This window comes from Phyllosticta citribraziliensis (genome assembly GCF_038025025.1).
Source record: "Phyllosticta citribraziliensis strain CPC 17464 chromosome Unknown J3D65scaffold_11, whole genome shotgun sequence".
Taxonomy (NCBI): domain Eukaryota; kingdom Fungi; phylum Ascomycota; class Dothideomycetes; order Botryosphaeriales; family Phyllostictaceae; genus Phyllosticta; species Phyllosticta citribraziliensis.
Genome location: NW_027117348.1, coordinates 1,162,247 through 1,182,521, shown reverse-complemented (window position 1 = coordinate 1,182,521; position 20,275 = coordinate 1,162,247). Strand labels below are relative to the sequence as shown.

At 56.1% G+C, this 20,275-nt stretch overlaps 7 protein-coding genes across 7 annotated transcripts; 3 read left to right on the top strand and 4 right to left on the bottom strand.

The window, feature by feature from the left end:
• Positions 1–2,829: 2,829 nt before the first annotated feature.
• J3D65DRAFT_670937 (uncharacterized protein) lies at positions 2,830–4,473 on the top strand (the record flags this gene model as incomplete). Its single annotated transcript, XM_066803347.1, has 1 exon — positions 2,830–4,473. The coding sequence occupies one exon, from the start codon at positions 2,830–2,832 to the stop codon at positions 4,471–4,473; it is 1,644 nt and encodes a 547-aa protein (XP_066651991.1).
• A 1,330-nt stretch (positions 4,474–5,803) lies between these two features.
• J3D65DRAFT_685702 (uncharacterized protein) lies at positions 5,804–7,618 on the bottom strand. The gene has a single exon (XM_066803818.1). The coding sequence runs from the start codon at positions 7,565–7,567 to the stop codon at positions 6,203–6,205; it is 1,365 nt and encodes a 454-aa protein (XP_066651990.1). The 5' UTR covers positions 7,568–7,618; the 3' UTR covers positions 5,804–6,202.
• Positions 7,619–8,537: 919 nt separating this feature from the next.
• Positions 8,538–10,265, bottom strand: J3D65DRAFT_685698 (uncharacterized protein; the record flags this gene model as incomplete). Its single annotated transcript, XM_066803817.1, has 1 exon — positions 8,538–10,265. A coding segment is annotated over one exon (1,644 nt), but the record flags the coding sequence as incomplete, so codon positions are not given.
• Positions 10,266–10,995: 730 nt separating this feature from the next.
• J3D65DRAFT_102188 (uncharacterized protein) lies at positions 10,996–13,862 on the top strand. The gene is made up of 5 exons (XM_066793635.1): positions 10,996–11,316; positions 11,364–11,382; positions 11,432–11,543; positions 11,590–13,659; positions 13,707–13,862. Exons 1-5 carry the CDS (start codon positions 11,224–11,226, stop codon positions 13,729–13,731), a joined length of 2,319 nt encoding a protein of 772 aa, XP_066651988.1. The 5' UTR covers positions 10,996–11,223; the 3' UTR covers positions 13,732–13,862.
• A 413-nt stretch (positions 13,863–14,275) lies between these two features.
• J3D65DRAFT_102208 (cytochrome b2) lies at positions 14,276–16,115 on the bottom strand. Its single transcript, XM_066793636.1, has 2 exons — positions 14,687–16,115; positions 14,276–14,624 (listed from the first exon to the last, which is right to left on the bottom strand). Exons 1-2 carry the CDS (start codon positions 15,840–15,842, stop codon positions 14,437–14,439), a joined length of 1,344 nt encoding a protein of 447 aa, XP_066651987.1. The 5' UTR covers positions 15,843–16,115; the 3' UTR covers positions 14,276–14,436.
• J3D65DRAFT_102216 (phosphoethanolamine) lies at positions 16,116–18,105 on the bottom strand. The gene is made up of 5 exons (XM_066793637.1): positions 17,951–18,105; positions 17,793–17,907; positions 17,630–17,747; positions 16,803–17,583; positions 16,116–16,758 (listed from the first exon to the last, which is right to left on the bottom strand). The coding sequence occupies exons 1-5, from the start codon at positions 17,951–17,953 to the stop codon at positions 16,390–16,392; spliced, it is 1,386 nt and encodes a 461-aa protein (XP_066651986.1). The 5' UTR covers positions 17,954–18,105; the 3' UTR covers positions 16,116–16,389.
• On the top strand, positions 18,039–20,101 carry J3D65DRAFT_636443 (uncharacterized protein). The gene is made up of 3 exons (XM_066801406.1): positions 18,039–18,995; positions 19,040–19,765; positions 19,867–20,101. The coding sequence occupies exons 1-3, from the start codon at positions 18,259–18,261 to the stop codon at positions 19,880–19,882; spliced, it is 1,479 nt and encodes a 492-aa protein (XP_066651985.1). The 5' UTR covers positions 18,039–18,258; the 3' UTR covers positions 19,883–20,101.
• The last annotated feature ends 174 nt before the right edge of the window (positions 20,102–20,275 follow it).

The following is a 20,275-nucleotide window of genomic DNA, read 5'->3' as shown; positions in this document are numbered from 1 at the left end:
ACTGCAAAAGAGCGGCCAAAAGGCCATGGACGCCTTCAACAAGCTCTTTCCAGAATTGGAGGAGCCGTTCAAGACGGAAATGGTTCCTCTCCAGACGCTCGCCAGCGTCGCCCATCAGCACAAGCTCAACACCCGTCCCGCAAAGCAGACCATTACCCAATACCGCCAGCAAAACCCACCGGCAAACTACATGAATAACAACCAGTCGAGACCCACGACTTTGCCGCCTCAGCTAATGTCTGACATGTTTCCCTCGTCGCACCTGGATTCGAGAGCCGTCAACGCAATGGAGCGCGCCCAACACCATCTACCACAGGTTGGAGGTGGACTGCCCCCAATGGCGTCAGCTCCGCATCGACCGCGCCCTCCGCCTCCCTCTCTGCAACCCATGCAACCCAGTTCATCCCAGCTCCACCCTGCAATCCACCCAATCGCCCCAGGATCCTCTCTTCACTGGTACTCTCAGGCAATCTTGCCGCCACACGGCTACCATCCGCATCACAGCATGTACCGTCCGTACGGCGGTTAGGGCTCCTTATTCTCCCACCTGCAGCGACTGGACATCCCGCTGCGCTCTACGATTACTTTACTCTTGGCGCACCTGCATAGCATTGGGGTCTACGTCTAACACGGGGTGCGGGCCACAACATAGACTTTACCTTTCCACCACACATATTCTACACCTTGCATACGGCAACGGCACGGCATTCACGAGTACCACGACTCTTCTTTCCCCTTTGCTTCTGGACGGAAAACGGAGTCTTGCGTGTCTTCTGGCATCAGTATACCACATTTTCCCGGTTCCAGCATCATCGGCATCAGCGTTTTTCCCTGGGTCTGAGGCGGTGCCCCTCTTTTGCTCAAGGGAGTTTCGGTCTGCTCTTTTTCCTGCCCCATGGCGTCTCACGGCGCTTTTCCCGTTTGGCCGCTGCAGATTCGGCGGCTTCGACTGGGCCCTTTTCTCGTACACGACTATTCGCATACACCTTAATAATACACCGCCCTCTGCTTCTGTTGTCACTGGCCTTGCATTGCAAGAGCCTTTTTACGGTCAAGGTAATGCACGTGGAGGCAAGCGGCGCACGTGCGCGGGATGGGCTGATCTGCTTTTTCTGCTCTTTTTTCCTCTTCCGTTTGACTGCTCGTCTTGATGAATTCATGGACTCCTTTTTCCCTTCAATCAATCGATTTGTCTTTCATCTCGTTTAGTCATTGGTTTCGTCTCATCTGGCTTTGGTTCTTTGCCTTTTTGCGTGCGCGTCCGGGCATTTATGCGATGGGCGGACGACAGATGGCTTGGAGCGGGGCGGAGCGTTGGAGTAGTCGAGCTGCGCGTTGGCGTTGCCATCGTCGCCGTCGTCGTCTTCGTCTCGTTTGGTGATGCGAAGAGTGGAGCGGTGGTAGTGGTGCTGGATTGGAGTTGGGTAAAAAAGAATGAGTGATAGGTAATTGATTGATTGATTGACATATGCTGGATGCTCCTTTTTCTGCAGGCTGGGCTGTGTTTGTTGTCTGTGCAACTTCGTCGTTGGCCTGTTGGTCGTTTTCTACAACCTTCGCGCGTGGAAAGGGTGCACCACAAACACTGCTGGAGCTTTCTACTTTGTAGAATGGCGCCGCATCAACGCACAGAGGCAGTGGTTCGCCTTTCGCACTTGCAGCTCGCTCGCCCTCTGCGGCACTGTGCGTGGTGTGGTATGTGGAACTCTTTCGGTCTGTCTGCGTGCTATGGCTGATGCTGGATACAGGCAGTGTGGAAGCAGTTTCGTGCGGTCCAAACGGCGATGATGAGATGATTATGATGGACGAGAACGGTGAGCATGAGGATGAGGGTGCTTACTATGGCTGAGCAGTATGCGGAGCGGTTTTGGATCGAAAGAGATGTTGGGTTGATGTGGGTGAGGACTGGCTGCTATTGGGGGTGGGGTGTGGTAGTGAGTTTGCTGACATCTCCTTAGACATATCAGTCTTGGCACAACAACAGGAATCAGCTCGCCGTCGGCGGCCGTCTTGACGCGTCTAGTGGCAGGCTTATCGCGTCTCAAAAACAGGTCGGACTCAATCAACTACTACATACTCAGGCCATTGCAGCTTCGCCCGGTCTGGCTGTCGGAGGCGGCTGCTACTCTCAGATCTTAGGGGGCTTATCGGGAGGAGCAGCTGTGTGTGGGCAGCGCTCGGAGGAGCTTCGAATAGTTTCTTCAGGGATAGTTGCTTACTTCGCCGGGGGCCATGTAATCGACAACTCGCAATTCAACCAATCGAGCACCTGCCGATTTCCACGCCTGGCCGCCCCTGGATCATTCGTCCCCTTTCGATGCCTTTGCGCAGCAAACGACAGGTTTTTGAGTCGCGGGTATACAAAAGTTCCACTTTTTCTTCTACCCCGCGTGTTACGGTTTTGACGACTAACAACTGATGATGACTGATTAATCAGCTTCACCGCCACGGATAGGCGCAGCTATACGCCCTTAAGCGCTCATCTACGGAGCACAACGACGAGCTGTCATAGTCAACCCGTCTCCCACCCACCTCGCTCGCTCGCAAACCTTCACTCCTATCGTCAAACCCGTCGCCCTTTCGAAAACCCCACGTAACAAGACCATTGCTTTGCGAAGCCTGCGACCTTCAAAAATCAACTCTTACTTCACCTCCATAACAGCGCGAGATCGAGCGTCACTCTCAAGTCCTTAATGGTCATTCAATTTTGTGGCTACTGTGCTCCTTGATTTGTCTAGATTTGTTGCCAGATCTTACAAATCACCAATTTTCCTTCAGAGGCGCATCGCATCCTTATCTACCTTGCGCTAAATCGTTCGTCCTCTTTCGATGCCTCTGCGCAGCAAACGACGGGCTTCTGAGTCGCGGGTATTAGACCGTCCTCCGTTTAGCCAAGTGGACAACTACGGGGACTCCGGAGAAATTCTCAAAGAACGACTACGAGACTTACTGCTCGAATTGAAGGAGGTTAGGAATTGGAGTACGCGGCGTTTCTTTCGCGAACTTGTTGCAGCATCTGACACGCCTCCTCAACAAGTCTTCGAAGATGATTCTGATGGCTTTTCACACCTTATTCATAGACGATTGCAGCTCCGCCAGGAGATAGAGGCGTGGTCGCAACTACCCTCAGGATTTCCCAACGAGTTGAAGTTCTGGAATGTTCCCCGTTACTTTCGGCAAAAGATCCAGGATGCCATCGACGAAGCACTTAGTCCAATCTGGATGCAAACGCGACAGAAGTGCAAAAGTCTCTGGGCTGGATGCGAACCATCGGCGATCCGAGAAGCCGGATGGATCGAATGTGTCGAGTCACGAGACAACATAGTGCTCGCCAGAGGTTTCTTTCTTCGAGCCTGGGGGAGACAGATGCGCGCAGTGCCGTGGTCAGTACAGCGTTCACTCTTGGCATACAAGCATTTGATCAAGGATGATGAGTTGAACCTCATTTACTGGATTCGACTCCACAAGATCAGAACCGTACACTATCGAGCAGCTCGGAAATTGTGGGAAAAAGCAGAGGTCCGCGCACGCGAGCGTTTGGTCAATCATGAGACTCAAGAATTGCTGGAGGATAAAGGGCATCGGGTTCTCTGGTCTCCATTCAGGGAAGACTTGCGCAAGCGCGAAGATCCGATCGTGGTTTTCGAAAGGGATGTGCCATGGGATGAGCTACCGGAGATTTTGGCAGAGGAAGAGAGAGATTACGAGACCGGGAATGATGGAAAAGGCTTTCCCCCCAGTTCCCCTGATGAAGGAGAAGATTTCTCCCTTAATACCCCTGAGGATGGCGAAGAACTCTTCCCAAATACCCCCGAATTTTCTGGGGATGACTCCGAGGGCGTCTACGGAGACTCCGACGACAGTGAATTTGCGCCCCAGCAAAGCGATCGGCCCCACTCCAACCAAGGAGGAAATAAGCGAGAGCGCGGAGGCCAGGAGACGGGAACGGGCAAAGCTCGACGCCTGGAAAAATTGCGCGCGCTATACCCAGGGCTGTTCACCGAGGACGACGAATACAACGGAAAAGAGGAAGTTGAAAAGCACCTACGGCGAGCTCGTGACGATGCCGCAAAGGGGGTCGAAAACGGAACCGAAAACTATCAAAACAACGCCAGTGCCGGCATCTCAACTGGCGGGAATAGAGACAACGGGCCTGAAAATGAGCAAGTCGGTAACAAAGGCAAGGGCAAGCTCAAAGCCCAAGACGACAACACGAGGTCGAGTGACCAACAGGCTTCCAACCTGTCCTTCTCCGGCGGAATTAAGAGGGAGTCGAGCGATTCTGAAGATGTTGCTCCAAGCGCAAAACAACCGCGTCTCTCCGGCCAAGAGAAGCTAGGCAGTGACGCTTTTTGGGCTGACCTGGAGGCTCATCTGACGCAAGAGCTGGGAGACGACGAATTGGCAAAGGAGGCAATTGGCCGTCTCGGTGGTTGGCGGCAAGAGAAGAAGAACAATGCTGGCGCCGCGTGAGGACCATGCAGCAAGTCTGTGGGTTGGAAAGTTTGGAATATGGTGAAATTGTGGCACTGATGGACGATCTCCTTCTGTTGGGCGGCGTCTTGTTTGGCGTTTGGAGGCGACTTAGTACAGCGCGTTGTAGCGCAACGCTTCACTAAAAAGAGCAATGAGATTGAACAGAATGGAGAGAGCTGAGTAGGAGAGGCGAAGAAATTGTAGATGTCCGGCTGGTTAGCGTTGTGCTCGTTATGTCTCGGGAATGTAGTCAATAAATCTGTGGGTTTGACTCAAAGGAAATGCAAAAAGAGAGAACGCTAGAAGCACTAAACGGCCGTGCATCTCAAAGGGTACCGATGCTAGCTGCACTGTCGGCTCGAGCAGCAAAGGAGTGCTCGAATACTCCAAAGAGGCGAAAGATAGCACCATGTCCTTCTTTGGATGCCGATCTGAGCTCTACCGTTAGCTCGGACGCGGAGACACCGCTGGAAGTCTTCCAGGACGCGACGCAAAACAACAAGCGGCGATGCCTCATTCCAAAACTGAGCAGGACGAAGAAAAGGAGACGAGGGAAATACTGGCAGTCCGGGAAGCGCTTTCGGACAGCGTATCCGAGTCACGGCGGAAACCCTTTTGTGACTTCGGTAGGAAAGCGACACCCGGAATTCGCCAGGACACGACAAAAAGCAGCGAGATGCAACTCCTCTCATCGAATAATGAGGACGACCACAAAGCCGATTCGAGCCCTACGGGAACAACTGAAACTTCTCCATAACTGCTTCCAAACAAAAAGCAGGCATGTTTGCTTAGTGGCGTGGAAAAAATGGCGACGGAGGACTTTTGAGACGATCTTGAGAAATATATGGCGCAAGAGCTTGGAGACAAGTGGTTGGCGAAAGAGGCGGCGGGAGATTTTGGGGAGGCCTGGTATGCGAGGAAGAAGTGGTTGTCGACTTCGATTGATACAGCCTGCCAAGGTGATTGAATTCGTTCAGAATCTTTTCAGTTTGATGTGTCTGGTTGCATTGAAAAGGTTTCGATGTTCGATACTCACCTATTTGTTTACTGGAAGTAGGTACGCTGCAAATTGGGGTACTGCTGGATTGGAGTGCGACACCATGAGCGCGAGTTCTGCCGGGCGGCGAGGGGAGAACTTACCATGTCAAACAACTACCCCTGAAAAAATGGCCCAATATTTTCAAGACATTTGGGCTGTAACGATTCAGCATGTGGCATCATGTACGCTCCATGCTCTTCAAGTGACTATCCATATTTTGAGTGCACATCTGTCACTCCTTTTGGTCGGCGTGTGGGATCGAACAACTTCTCGGCGGGAGTTGAACAGCTTCTCGGCGGGAGTTGAACAGCTTCTCGGCGTCTCCCGCCGTTTGATCTAGCTCTCCTGCCCGTCCACCTGTCGTCCCGCCGACCTGTCATGATCTGGTCTTCTTCTCGCTCAACCCCACCGCAGTCCTTCTTCAACCCAGCTTTCCACCTCTGCTCAACAAGACCACCCTCCTGCAAGACCACGACGTGAGTTTTCTTGCTCTAAATCCCCCTGAATTGACCACACTGACGCGCACGTAGCATCCATTCTCGCTCAACCCCCAGCGCGGTGCTTTCTCTCCCCAGGTGTCCAGCTCCGCCCCGCAAGACCACTCGCTTGCAAAGCCACGACGTGAGTTTTCCGCTCTGGTTTCTGTTGGAGTGGCCACTGACGTATAAGTAGCATCCATAATTCCCCTCAAGACACCGCACCAGAAGCAAGCCCACAATGGAATCCTCCAGCTCCTCGAAGGCGGCCGGCATCGAAACCTTCCTCGAGTCCCTGAAAGCCTACAACACCGATGAAATCTTGACCAACGCAACCCAGGAGCAAATCATGCGCGACATTGCAATTCTGCCAGCTGAGCACCAACGTCAAGCCGCAAACAAATTCATCGATTCCCTCAAAGTTGCTTCGGAGGGCCTGGACCGACGTATCGTTCAGCTGTGCAAATTGAAGGAAGATGACGAGACGGCGCAAAAAGCTGCTGGCCCGGCCATTGTGCGCAGTTTTTATCCAATAAGTCACGCAAAGCAGAGAATTACTCTCTCGCAGCCCGAGAAACACGTCGAAAATCTGGACCGGATCGAGAATCATTGGGGCAAAAAGAGTGCCAGCCGGTATCGTGCCATGGGGAAGGGTCTCTCTCAGTCGGCATCGCAGCACATTGCCACCATGTCCAGCAGTAAAACGAAAGAATTCGTGGCCGTGGCGTATCTCAATGCCGAGACTCTTGGCCGCATTGAGAGGAGGTCGCTGAGAGGCCCTGACAGGACTAACATCACTGGTAGTGATGCCAAGGCGGCCAAAGAGAAAGTTGTCAACGTCTTGAAGATGCTGGGCCCAAAGGATGCGGTACCGCTTCCGGTCCTCGACCCAAGTCTGCTTGAGAAGCACGGCTTGCGGATCAGCAGCACCACTGGACTGCTGAAGCCGAAGACTGAACCCGAGAGTGATGAAGACGTCGACGAGAACGAGATCGCCAACGAGAACGTGATCGACGAGACCACGGTCGACGAGGACGAGAACGAGAACGAGAACGAGGTCGACAAGAACGAGGCCAACGAGAACGAGGTCAACGAGACCACGGTCGACGAGAACGTGGCCAGCGAGAACGAGGTCAACGAGACCACGGTCGACGAGAACGTGGCCAGCGAGAATGCGGTCAACCAGAAGATGTCCATCGACAAGGACTTCAACGTCGACGAGGTCCTCGACGAGATCCTCGCTCAGGTCCTCGCTGAGAACATGACCGACGACGAACGCAAGGGTGAGGACGAGAACGTCGACGAGAGCGGGATCGACGAGCACCAGGGTGAAGCCGAGCACACGCATGAGCTCGGAAACCAAGGCCAGGAAGCCCAGAGGATTACTGGCAGGGAGGCCTTGGAAACTCCAGGATTTTGGATTCGCCTGGAGGCGTGGTTGGTCCAAGACCTGGGGGACGAGACCGTCGCCAGGACCGTGGTCAAGTTTCTCTGGGGCAGCTTGGGATGGATCATCACAGCTTCTTCCTGAAGTGGCTGGTATGTTGTCGAAGCACTCGGAAGCGACTGGGAGCATTCGTTGACCGAAACAGGGCTGGGTCCATGGACCATTCGTCCGATTCGGAAACGGGGTTGCGCTTGAGGAGCAGTCGTCCACCAGCACGTCCGTGTCCAAGGATGGCCGTCTTTTTGTACACCTGCGCGCGGGATTTCGAGGCCAGGGGATTGAGGCTAAAGAGTGGATTGCGTAGTCGGGGCGGGAATTCTGCGTGAGAGGGTCGTGAGTTGGCGGAAGCAGTGTGGAGACGAGAGGTAATACAGCCCGTATGTTGACTTTGAAAAGAACTTGCAGAGACTTACCGAAATCGCAACTGCGGTAGCAAACCACAGTTCCCCAGCACCTTCTGAAGTGGTGACCGAACGCTGCTTACCAGACGCAACAGTGGCAGCGAACGCCAGCTCCAAAGCTCCATCTGAAGCAGTGGACAAGTGCTCCTCTTTCGCTCCATTCCCTTCGATCCTCGCCATCTGCCTCTGCTACCACTCAACTCTACGCTTCGACTTTTGGCCATCGGCGCTTCTCTTACTCACCACCCCGTTCACTTCACGACGGCTCGCCTACTCCACTTCCCATCAACCTTTTTCCACTCCCCGCCTGACCCTCTTCCCTTTCAACTTATCCTCACACCATCTCTCCCACCCGAACTCCACCACAGCCACTTCGACCTCAGGGTCCATCATCCGCATCCACTGCCTCTTGACCACCGCTCTCATTGCTTCTTCACGCCCTTCATCTCATCCGCCATCCATCACCGCCGTCTTCTTGAGGGCCCATCATCCGCATCCACTGCCTCTTGAACGCCGCTCTCACCTTACCTTTAAGCCCTCCGTCCTCTCTTCCGCTCCTCACCGTCATCGTCTTGAAAGACCATCGCATCCATTGTCTCTTGGCTGCTCTCAGTCCATCACCCCAAGTGAGGTAAGTCATTGTTCATCCTTCATTCAACCAACCAAGCTGACCACTGCCGCGCAGAACCTCAGCTTCCCACTACACGGTCCAACCAGTGCAGACTTCACTGCAACATCTCTGAACCAACAACAAACCGACAAAATCATCATCAACGTTCAGATCACGCAAGATGAAGCCTGAAATCCTCTCCAGCGACCTCACCACGACCGATGGCGCGAACAGCTTCATTGAGGCCTTGAAGACCACCAGCCTTTCCAAGCTGGGCAAAGACGCCCTCGACCAGCTCGGCGAAAGAATCTACAGCTTGCCCGCCGACACCCGGGCCGACGCCATCAAGGCTGTCATCGAATTCACCGAGACCGACAAAGCGATCATGTGTGAGGTCGTGGGCCGGGTCGCCGCAAAGACTCGGGCCGACAAGGCAGCTCACCCGTCTCAGAGCAAAGCTCACTGGCGCAAGGTCTTGAACAAGTTCGACATGACCTTGAGGAGACTCCGTCCTGATGACTCGGTCACCGAAAGACGTCTCCTCGAAATTGAGGAGTTCTGGGGCATCCGGGTCACCAATCGCTTGATGAGTCTTCCTTCTTCGGTTCTCACTCACTTGGCGGCCGTTGCCGAAGAGGTTGAGCATGCCGTTGCTGTCGCTTATCTCAACGCTGAAGTGCTGGCGCGCAAGGAAAGGAAGGCCAACGGAGCCAAGGGCAAAGTTTCCTCTGGACACGCCATTACCCCCGGCGACGCAAAGAATGCCAAAGCGAAGATTCTGGACAACGAGCCCGTCCCCGTGCTCTCCGCGGACCTCCTTGCCAAGCACAGGCTGCGAGTCAGCAAGAACTCTGGTCTTCTCAAGCCGATCGAGGAAGACGAGAGCGACGAAGAGTGCGACTTTGACAAGTATGATGGAGAGAACGGCATTGCCAGCAAGAAGGAAAAGAGTGAGGACAAGAATGGTGGAGGCGTTGCCCAGGAGCAGAAAGAGATCACCGAGGATGGAGGCAAAGGTGAAAAGGGCCAGGACCAGAGCGAGGCTGGACCCACCCATGCGAACGTCAAGACGCAGTCTGAGCAGGAGAGCGAGAAGGGTGACTGCCTGTCCGCCGTCGACGCCGAAGTTCAAGCCAAGGAGCAAAGCAACAACGCCGCCAACAAGGTTGAGGGCGAAGGTGAAAAGAGCCAGGACCAGAACAAGGCTGAACTTACCGACACAAGCGTCAAGAAGCAGTCTGAGCAGGAAGATGCGCAGGAGAGTGAGAAGGGTGACTCTCCATCTGTCGACGACGCCGACGCTGGCAACGCCGAAGTTCAAGACAAGGAGCCAAGCACCAATGCCGAGGACGAGGATGATACGCGCGAAAACAACATGGAAGAGGCTGAGCTCACCCACACGAGCGTCAAGCAGTCTGAGCAAGAGGATGCGCAGGAGGTTGAGAAGGGTGAGCATCTGTCCGTCGGCGACACAGAAGTCCATGGCCAGGAGGAAGGCAACGCCGCCGCCAACAAGGATGAGAACGAGAAGGGTGGAAAGAGCCAGGATCAGAGCGAGGCTGGCCCCACCACTTGCACCGGCGTCAAGAGGCAGCTTGAGGAGCAAGAGGATGAACAGCAGAGCAAGCGTGTCCGTCTGGAGGTCAGCGACACGGAGGTTCATGACCAGGAGCAAGCCAACAAGGATGAGGGCGAGAAGGGCGGAAGTGATAAGGACGCAATGGAGGTCGACCCGTCCACCTGCACGAGCGAGAAGCCTGTCTGCCAGTCCGTCAGCGACACCGACGCGAAGGAATCGGTCGAAGAGGTCGCCTAAGCTGATCGAGGTATTCCTGGTCCAAGAGCTGCGAGATGGCAAAGCAGAGGCTGAAGCCAGACAGAATTCTCACAGGAAACCAAGGGTGGATGAGCTTGAGTGGATTGGATTTCGAATCAGGAGCTTGAGAGGGACAAAAGTTCTTTGCTTTGGAAAATTGCGGGTACCAGGACAGTTGCGTGGTTGCTTTGACGGGGTTACATCTTGAGCGGGAAAGTCTCAGATCTCAAAAGACGGTGAGGATCTACGGCGGTTGAAAAGGACACTCAAAACACATGGAGATAGGGAATTTGCAGAACAATGAATGAAATTGAAGCGACATGTCTTGGCTTGTATGTTACGGAGGCGATGAGCCTGTTTTCCAGCGATTTCGACGATCAAAACGACGGCCAACCCAGCAGTCGAGGTTTTGACGCTCGTAATTCGACCGCGGCCCCAATCCTTCAAGGACAAGGTGGCATGTAACCTCTGCTGATTCCCAACATCTCGTGCAAGTCTAGACGACTCATCGAAGTCGGGCGCCCAGCCATGGGTGAATTGGTCTTCGCTCGGCGCGAAAACAGCGTCCACAAGAAGAGTCAGACGTGTCGATAGTAATGTGTTTTTTGCCGGCGGTACTGTAAAGAAGAGAGGTTGGATGGAGTCCGCGCAGAGTTTTGATGTGCTGCCTTCGGGATCTACCTTGCCGAAAGCGCCGACCCGCGCTATGCCCGAACACCTCACCGCCCTGAGCAGGTCAATGTGGCCGCTTCTACCTGACGTTCATCTATTCCCGTGCTAGCTGTCGCCCTTTTCTCCATCTCCAACTCTCTCGACCTCGGCGCCCTCTTGTCGACCTGTGGCCCGGCAGTCCACCTCGCGGCTTCACTCGTCTCTCTCCGCATCGCCACCCGCACCCGTGCGCCCCTCGCCCGCCCGCAACCCAGCAGCTTGCCCGCATTCGTTGGCAGCTCCCAACATGGACTACGACGCGTTGAAAGAGCAGTGGAGTGACATTGAGGACCAGGATGGTGTCAGGCTCAGCTGGAACACGTTCCCGAGCTCACGCATGGTATGTCGACCCGGTTGCTGCCCCGACTCGCTCTAACCTCTTGTCAGGAAGCGTCGAGACTTGTTGGTGAGTCGGCAACTCATTTCAAGCATGACCAGATCTTGACACTTTGCAGTTCCCATTGGAGCTCTCTACACGCCGCTAAAGGAAAAGCCCGACACGCCGCTGCTCCAATATGAGCCCGTCTCGTGCAAAGCGCCCTGCAGGGCCGTCCTCAACCCCTTCTGGTGCGTACCCCGAGTCTGCTCTCTCCACACGTCTGACACCAAGCAGTCAAGTCGACATGCGCGCCAGGATATGGATCTGCCCCTTTTGTCTCCAGCGCAACGCCCTCCCTCCCCACTACAAGGACATCTCCGACCAAGCGATACCCCCCGAACTCCACCCCCAAAACACGACCATCGAGTACCGGCTCGCCCGTCCTGCGCCGGCACCACCCATTTTCGTCTTCGTCGTGGATACCTGCCAGGAGGAGGATAGCTTGAAGGCGCTCAAGGACTCGATCATCATGAGCTTGAGCCTTCTCCCGCCATACGCCTTGGTTGGTCTCATTACGTACGGCACGACCACTCAGGTCCACGAGCTTGGCTACACTGAATGCGCCAAGTCCTACGTTTTCCGCGGCAGCAAAGATTACACGGCGAAGCAGGTGCAGGAGATGCTCGGTCTGATGGCGGCAGGTCTGAGGCCGGGCATGCAGCCGCAGCCAGGTCGCGCGCCCCCACCAATGGGCCCGGCTGCGCGCTTCCTGCTTCCTGTCCAGCAGTGCGAATTCCAATTGACGAATGCCTTGGAGCAGCTGCAAAAGGACCCCTGGCCCGTGGCCAACGACAAGCGTGCGCTGCGCTGTACCGGAGTCGCCCTCAGCGTTGCTGTCGGCCTTTTGGAGACTTCGTTTCAAAACTCGGGAGGCAGAGTGATGCTCTTCACTGGTGGCCCCGCTACAGAAGGGCCCGGAATGGTTGTTGGTGCCGAGCTGAGGGAGCCGATTCGTTCGCACCACGACATTGATCGCGACAACATCAAGTACTACAAGAAGGCGCTCAAGTTTTACGACGCCCTTGCCAAGAGGACAGCTCACAACGGCCACATCATCGACATCTTCGCCGGCTGCCTCGACCAGGTCGGTCTTTTGGAGATGAAGGGTCTGGCCAACTCTACTGGCGGCCACATGATCCTGACGGACAGCTTCACGTCGTCCATGTTTAAACAATCTTTTGCGCGCGTCTTTGACAAGGACGCCGACGACAACCTTTTGATGGGGTTCAATGCCTCGCTCGAAGTCCTCACCACCAAGGAGCTCAAGGTCACTGGCTTGATTGGTCACGCCGTCTCTCAAAACAAAAAGTCGGCGTCTGTCGGCGAGACTGAGTGCGGCATTGGAAACACTTGCGCGTGGAAAATGTGCGGTATCGACCCTGGTGCAAGCTACGGCATCTACTTTGAGATTGCAAGCCAGGGCGGACCGAGCCAGATGCAGCAGGGCCCGCAAAAGGGCATGATCCAGTTCCTCACCTACTACCAGCACTCGTCTGGCCAATACCACCTCAGGGTCACCACCGTCGCCCGCAACCTGAGTGGACCTTCTGGCGACCCGGCGATTGCGCAGTCTTTTGACCAAGAAGCCGCCGCTGTCCTCATGTCCCGGATAGCAGTCTTCAAGGCCGAAGTCGACGACGGCCCAGACGTCCTCCGCTGGGTCGACCGCATGCTCATCAGACTTTGCTCGCGCTTTGCCGAGTACCGCAAGGACGACCCTTCATCATTCCGCCTGGAAAAGAACTTTACGCTTTACCCCCAGTTCATGTTCCATCTTCGCCGTTCCCAGTTCTTGCAAGTCTTTAACAACTCGCCCGACGAGACTGCATTCTACAGACATGTGCTGAACCACGAGGACGTCAGCAACTCTCTCATCATGATTCAACCTACCCTCGACAGCTACGGCTTCGACCACGAAGGCGGCCAGCCCGTGCTTCTGGACAGCACGTCAATCATGCCCGAAACCATTCTTCTCCTGGACACCTTCTTCCACATTCTCATCTTCCACGGAGAGACCATTGCCGAATGGCGCAAGGCAGGCTACCAGGACCAGGACGGCTACGAGAACTTCCGGGTCTTGCTGGATGCGCCCAAGGAGGATGCGAAGGAGTTGATTCAAGATCGATTCCCGCTACCTCGTTTCATTGTTTGCGATGCAGGCGGCTCCCAAGCCCGTTTCCTGCTCAGCAAGCTGAACCCGTCCACCACACACACCACTGGCTCGTACGGTGGCGTCAGCCAGACTGCCCAGACCATCTTTACGGACGACGTCAGCTTGCAAACATTCATGGACCACCTGATGAAGTGAGTCGTCCCCATCACCTTTGAGAATAAATACTGACAATCAATAGGCTTGCAGTGTCGGGAACCGGTTAAAATTCCTATTTGTCAAGAATGCCTTGGGACAGGGTGTGTCGAGAGGTTGTGCAAGCAGGCAAAAGTTGCTCTGTACATGTAGGGCTTGGTTGGGAATTGCATCGAGAGGCGGAGCAGGCCCTCTGGACAGGCGGGGTGGGATTGGAGCACGGTTGCAGACGCTGACAATCGTCGACGGGAGTCTTTTGCAATTCGGTTTGAAGATAACCCCCTTTTGTGAGATTAACTGAGAAGACGCTTTCTTTGGTATGGAGGCTTGTGATGTCGCAATCAGTAAACTGCATTAGCTGTTGGTGTGGGGGCATCTTGGTTGTGGAGAAGCTTGCTATCCTGGACCTCGGGAGTTGGATGGATCTGCTCGATGAACAAGATCCTGGCACTGCGGCCACACCAACGGAGCATTCGTTCCTGCCGCAGTCTCTAGACGTTTGAAGTTGGCACCGTTTGAGCTAGGCCGCATTAGGCACAGCCCAACCAGCCCTGCACAACCTCCTTCAGGTTACGTGAATTCAAGACCACAACGCGGAAGATATGTAAAGTATATTATCTACAGCTGTGATAGAGTCTAAAATCTCTAAAAGAATCCCAACATTTCCCAACCCAAAAAGCGGAGAGATGCTCAAGAAAGATATCCAAGGGTTTGCCCCATCCACCGCACGCCCCAGCCCTCTACCTTCCCTTCCCCCAGTCATCCATTGTCTCCGACTATAGCTTGGCCTTTGATGCAGCGTCCTTGACCAGCCGGCTCCGCGGCGACCACTTGGCGTACGGGTGGTCCATGGTCGTGGGGACGAGGTGGTCGACGTCTAGCGTGTTGACCAGACCGGGGTGCAGTTCGTCGAGGTGCTTGACGCCGAGGTTGGCCATGGAGACTTCGATTTCGTCTTTCATGACTGCGGCGATGTTAGACGGTTGTTCTGGTTTGGATTCCGGAGCAAGAGAGAGGGGAACTCACTGTCAACCAACTTCTCAACGCCCTCGCGGCCATAGTTCAACGCATACAAGAAATGCCTCCCCATACCGACAGCCGTCGCGCCCAAGCAGAGACACTTCACGACGTCAGTGCCCCTGCGCACGCCGCCATCCACGTACACCTCCAGCCGCTCAAACACCCACGGGCAGCAGCGCTGCAGCTCCAGCAGCACCAGCACGGCCGGCGGACTGGTGTCGAGGCTGCGCCCGCCGTGGTTGCTGACGACGATGCCCTGCACGCCCGCCTCCACCGCGCGCATCGCGTCCGCTGCCCCTTGTATCCCCTTGAGCACGATGGGCAGGTCGGGCCGCAGCGACCGCAGCCACGCCACGTCGTCCCATGTGAGGCTTGCGTCGATGTAGGCCCCCATGACGCGCCCGAGCCCGCCGCCTTTCGCGTCGTTCGTGGCGCGCGCGCCGCTCATGGGCGCCGCGAGGTCGTCGGGCGCCGCAACGCGCTCGTCGGCCTCGCGCTTCCCGGGGACGGGGGCGTCGACGGTCAGGAAGAGGGCAGCAATGGCCGGGCGCGGCAGCGAGCGGACCAGCGACGCCGTCGCCGCGCGATCCCGCGAGACGTACAGCTGGAAGAAGACGGGGTGCGGCGGGGCCTTTGTCGCGCTGCCTCCACAGGCGTCGAGGATCTCGGGCAGAGGGTAGCTCGCATTTGTGCTGATGCACTGGCCGACGCCGCGGCTGGCACACGCCGCTGCCAGCGCGCGCTCGCCGTCGGGATGCACGAGGCGCGCCATGGCTGCTGGGCTGACGAAGAGCGGCACCGACACGTCGCGCCCCAGCATGCGTGCGCCTGTCGACACGCGCGAGACGTTGCGCAGTACCCGCGGCCGCCACCAGATGCGGTCGAAGCTGGCGCGGTTGGCGTCGCGTGTGAGTTGGTCGGTGGCTGCCGATGCGTAAAAGGCCCATGTTTTGGGTGCCAGCGTGCGCGAGGCGACGGTTTCAAAGTCGTACGAGGAGAGGAGGGAGGAGAGTGGCGGTTTGGTGGCGGGAGGTGCGGCGGTTGGTGGTGGTTTGAGGAGTTCGTCCGAGGAACTGGATGCGTTGTTGGAGGGCGTGGCGTTGGTGTTGAAGCTGGCTTCGAGGTCCGTTATCCGGTAGGGGAGGTCTTTCGGGTCTGCCATTGTGATTGTAGTCTTTGAGGTGAATCTAGAGCACAAGGAAGCAAAAACAGAATGTAGACGGAAAGATGACGATATAAAACACAATTCAAACAGTCTAGAATTGTAGATGACAAAAAGGGATCCAGCTCTTAAAAGTGTCAGTCATTCAACGAGGACGGGAAACTGTTCCCGCAAGTGTCGAGCAAAGTCTGGTCGTGATATCCTGTCAAACACGTCCCTGAGATGTTGGAAAGTCTGGGGAAGCGTGGGCCCAAGCTCGAGCTTTTGACGTCGACGATGTTGCGGGGACCGGGGAACGCTGGCGGCCGCTCGGGATGAAGACCGCCCGAGATCGGACTGGCCATTGGTCGGAAACGGGTTCCCTAAAGTCGTAATGCCGCCGCTGTCGGTGATTGAATGAACTCAAGTTCAATTGCCGCTGAATTATTCTGTCGTCCGAAATCCAACAGTTGATGGTATCTAAGCTCCAAAATTCAATGCTCTCCAATGCTTTAGTTGTTGAAACCCCTCTCCAATGCCGTCGGAAAGATCAGTTCCAAATATCAGATCAAGCCTTGCTCTGTCTCAACGCCTCTCTCTCCGCAGCTTTCGCGCTCTCTTCCCTTTCCATCTCTTCCCGTCGACGTACTGCTTCTTCTCCAATGCCCTTGACGCCCTTGACGCGTTGGCGCTCCTCGTATTGAGCTCGACTGCGCATGATGCGACCGACAATCTCTCCAGCATTGACGTGGGCAAAGTCGTGAGAATGAATCTCCTGGAAAATTCCTAGCTTCTTCGCGTCCACGTATGGATCTTCGACCGATGGCATAAACGAAGTGGGACCATGGTAGATGACGTTCGGAAGGCCGTAGGGCAGAGACTTCAAGAAGGAGGACGACGGAGTGAAGGGCGCGGAAAAGACGACAGCAGATATGTACTGCGCTTGTGAGCATTGGAAATGACGAGGTAGGATCCACAAACCTTGCACTGCAGAACGCAGAGACCGCGCTCGAAAATGTTCATGATGGGATAGTTGACGCCCTTCCAATGGTTGATGACCTGGTCGTCATGAACGCCTGCAACAACATAGGCCGGGCTGTAGTCGGATCCCGATTCTGCTATGCGTTGCTGCGTCGCTTCTTGGGTGTACCAACCCCGTTCCCGACCTTCTTTCTCCTCTTTCTCGACGACACTCCGAAGAAACTCGATGTGACCTGACGAAAAGAGGTCGAATCCGCCGTCTACGTATACCACACGCTGTCCCTTTTTCGGTGCTACACCGTCGACCATCTTGCTGCACTTTCCATCGTCATTGGTTCCACTGGGCTCGGCCGTCTTGCTCTCGACAGCTTGATGCCACACCCAGACTTCGGAGCCTGGCTCGAGACCGGTCTCGTTGGACGCATACGCCTTTATTCTCTCCGTCATTTGTTCGCCAGCTTGTTTCCGCTCCTGATCGCTGCCGCTTCCCTCTTCGCCGGCCAGAGCCTTGTCCAGACTCTTTATAAAGTGTGTCTTGGTGCATAGCAGCATGCGCCCCACCAAATCAGTCGTCGAAATGCCGGGCGTCCTCTTGACAATCTTGAAGCGACCGGCCGCCTTGACGAAGCGGTAGCAGTCCTCGCCCGAGGCGTCGGAGGTGATGTCGTCGCCGTGAACAACGTACTTGCAGCCGTAGTGGGAGATCCATGGCAATGAGGTGACGTAGGGAGCGTGGGGAATGGACTTGGTGGCCCAGCGACAGGCGTCGACGGCGGCAATGCTAAGATGGTCAGAGCTGAGGTGGGTGGTGTATGCTGGTCACCTACCGTTCCTTGAGGGTCATTACGGTGGGACCCTTGTTTTCGAGAATGGCCTCGTCCGAGTGCACGCCAACCAGCAGCTCCCTGCCGAGCTGGCGGGCTTGCAGCATTGCGCCGGCATGGCCTGGCAGAGGTCAGCTTGGGTTGCGCATGTTGGGGTCGGACGGACCATGGTGGCTAAAGTCGAAGCAGCCGTCAATCCAGACGCGGTCGTCGTCAATGGGGACGTCGTGCTGTGGATCGACAGGCCACTGGCCGGGCTGGGGGACGTATTCCGGGGTGGACTGGGCGGGTTAGCGCGGCGAGAGCTGAGGGTCTTGTACATACCATGGTGGTGTTTAGCGGTTGGGTGGAGGGCGGAGAAGAGGGGCTCGAGAGGGCCGGGGCGGGACTGGACGGGAGCGTCGCACCGCACTCACTCGTGATCGCCAGGCCCAGCAGCTGCTTTGGTCGGCGTGCAAATTGGCTCGCAATTATAGCAACAGTCAAAAGGGCTGCGCGTCAAAAAAGTCGTCTCTCCATCGCTTGTTGTCGACGCCGACCCCTGGATTTCGCCCTGCGCTGCGCTGCCCTGCGCTGCCCGCCCTGCCTGCGGCTATCCTACCCCAGCCCAGCCGCGTCTGACGGCCTGCCGCATGCTCCCTGTGACGGTGCCAAAGGATGGCATCATGCCCTCCTCATCGACCTCGCAGCACAAGTCCTCTCACCACTCTCACAGCTTCCTCCCGCGCAAACCCTCCATCCTCCGGCGCGACCGCGACCGCGACCGCTCGTCGCGCAAGGCCGCCGCCAGTAGCGAGCCTTCGTCGCGCAGCCAGACGCCCATCCCCCACAGATCCACCACGCCGCTGCCGCCCACCATCGACGAGTCGGACGCCGCCCCCCACCCCGTTTCGCCCTCCAAGAAGAATCGCCACAGCTTCGCCTCGTCCGTCTCTGATCTTGGCTCCAGCATCCGCCGCTCCGCTTCCATTCGCTCCTCGTCCAACTCCATCACCAGCGCAGACACCAAGGACCACCACCCGTCGCGACCAAACCTTGCCGCCTCCCTGTCATCCGAAAAGGCCTCCAATGCCTCTTCGTCCAAGCTCTCAATTCACCATTTCAGACGCGGCCGCCAGAAATCTCACGACTCCAGCCTAGGAGACGACTTGAAGACCATGGCCTCGGGCACTCCGGCATCGCAGTGGGATCGTCCTCCGGGCACCTCGCAGTCCAACGCCACGTTTGGGGGCAAGAGCGGCAGCCTGGGCGGCTCAGCCAGTCTCTCCCAAGTCCCCTCGAGCGGCGGTCACAATCCTCATGCTCTGTACCAACACATTCACGACCTGTCTTCCAAGCGTATATCGACTTTGGACTATCTGAGAAAAGCGTAAGCCGGTCTGAGGCCGCGTTGCCAATTACTGACAATCGCAGACATGACGGACGTGTGTATTGGTTCAATACGCTCCTCTTCAACAAGTCGGACTTGAACAAGCTGCCATACTTTTCGCCGCGGAACCTCGCTCGCCGGGCAACAAACTACCTCCTCCTCGGATTCTCCCTCCCCACCATTCTCGACCTCAACTCCCAAAGCGCTGCCGAATACCTGCGTGCATTGAATGCACTCCTGATGGAGTTTGAGGCATATCAAACGCTACACCCGCCAGATGGAAACGCGCCTAGTAGTCTGAGCCGCGGCCGTGTCGCGGGAATGTTCAAGAGGGGCATGCACGCGGCGTCAGGTGCAGCCAAGGGCCGACGCCAAAGTTCGGCCACGGAACTCATGCTGCCCGAAGGCTTGGGAGAGACCTCTTCCAATGCATCGCAACTATCCTTCCCTAGCACTGACCACGGAGATCATCTCAGTCCCGGCGAAGAATACTCGCATCTGCTGACGCCCAGCTTGCCGTTCGACCCCGACTTTTTCGAGACCTTTTCGACGCTGTGCGACGTCCTAATCGACTGTTATACCAAAATAATGAGCCTCGTCAACGGACCCGAAGCTTGCGGCCTTGGTGTGGGCGAGCTCTTTGCCAAGGCTGATGCCCGGATACGCAAGATAATCGTCGCGGGCGTGGTGCGAGAGTTTGAAGACGCCAGTCGTGCTGGGGCCAAGAGCGAAATTGCTGGCGTGGGAAAGGTTGTGCTGGGCGGCTTGATGTAGGTGGCCCACGACACTATATACCCGTGCTTGTTTCTCAAGCTTTTCTTTTTCTTTGGGCGCTGAACGGTTGTCTAACAAAACTTTCCTTTGCCATCAGAAGCACGAAGGCATGAGCATGATTGAGCATCGATTGGGTGGGAGTCAAGAGATGGATTCGGGGTAATGGGCGACATGAGCGTATTTGCAGAAGCTGGCGACGGATGAGAAGGTTGGTGTTTGGACTCATGTTTACAGGATTTTCGACACGGCGTAGCGTATACCATGATTTGGATTGGGAAGGCAGGCTGAGGAGTCTTGCTTAGGATAGCTACGGAGGAATAATAAGTCTGCGCAATTCATTTCTAGTGATTTTGACCAGGTTTTGTGTTTATTCCGGACGGCGAATCTACCTTACCTAACCAGAGGAAAGGAGCAACAGCAATGACAAGTCGGGCGAAGCGTACAGTTGGTGGGGATCAGATCGTGCAGGGGTCGACTAGGGCGATCGGAAAGATCCGAACGACGCC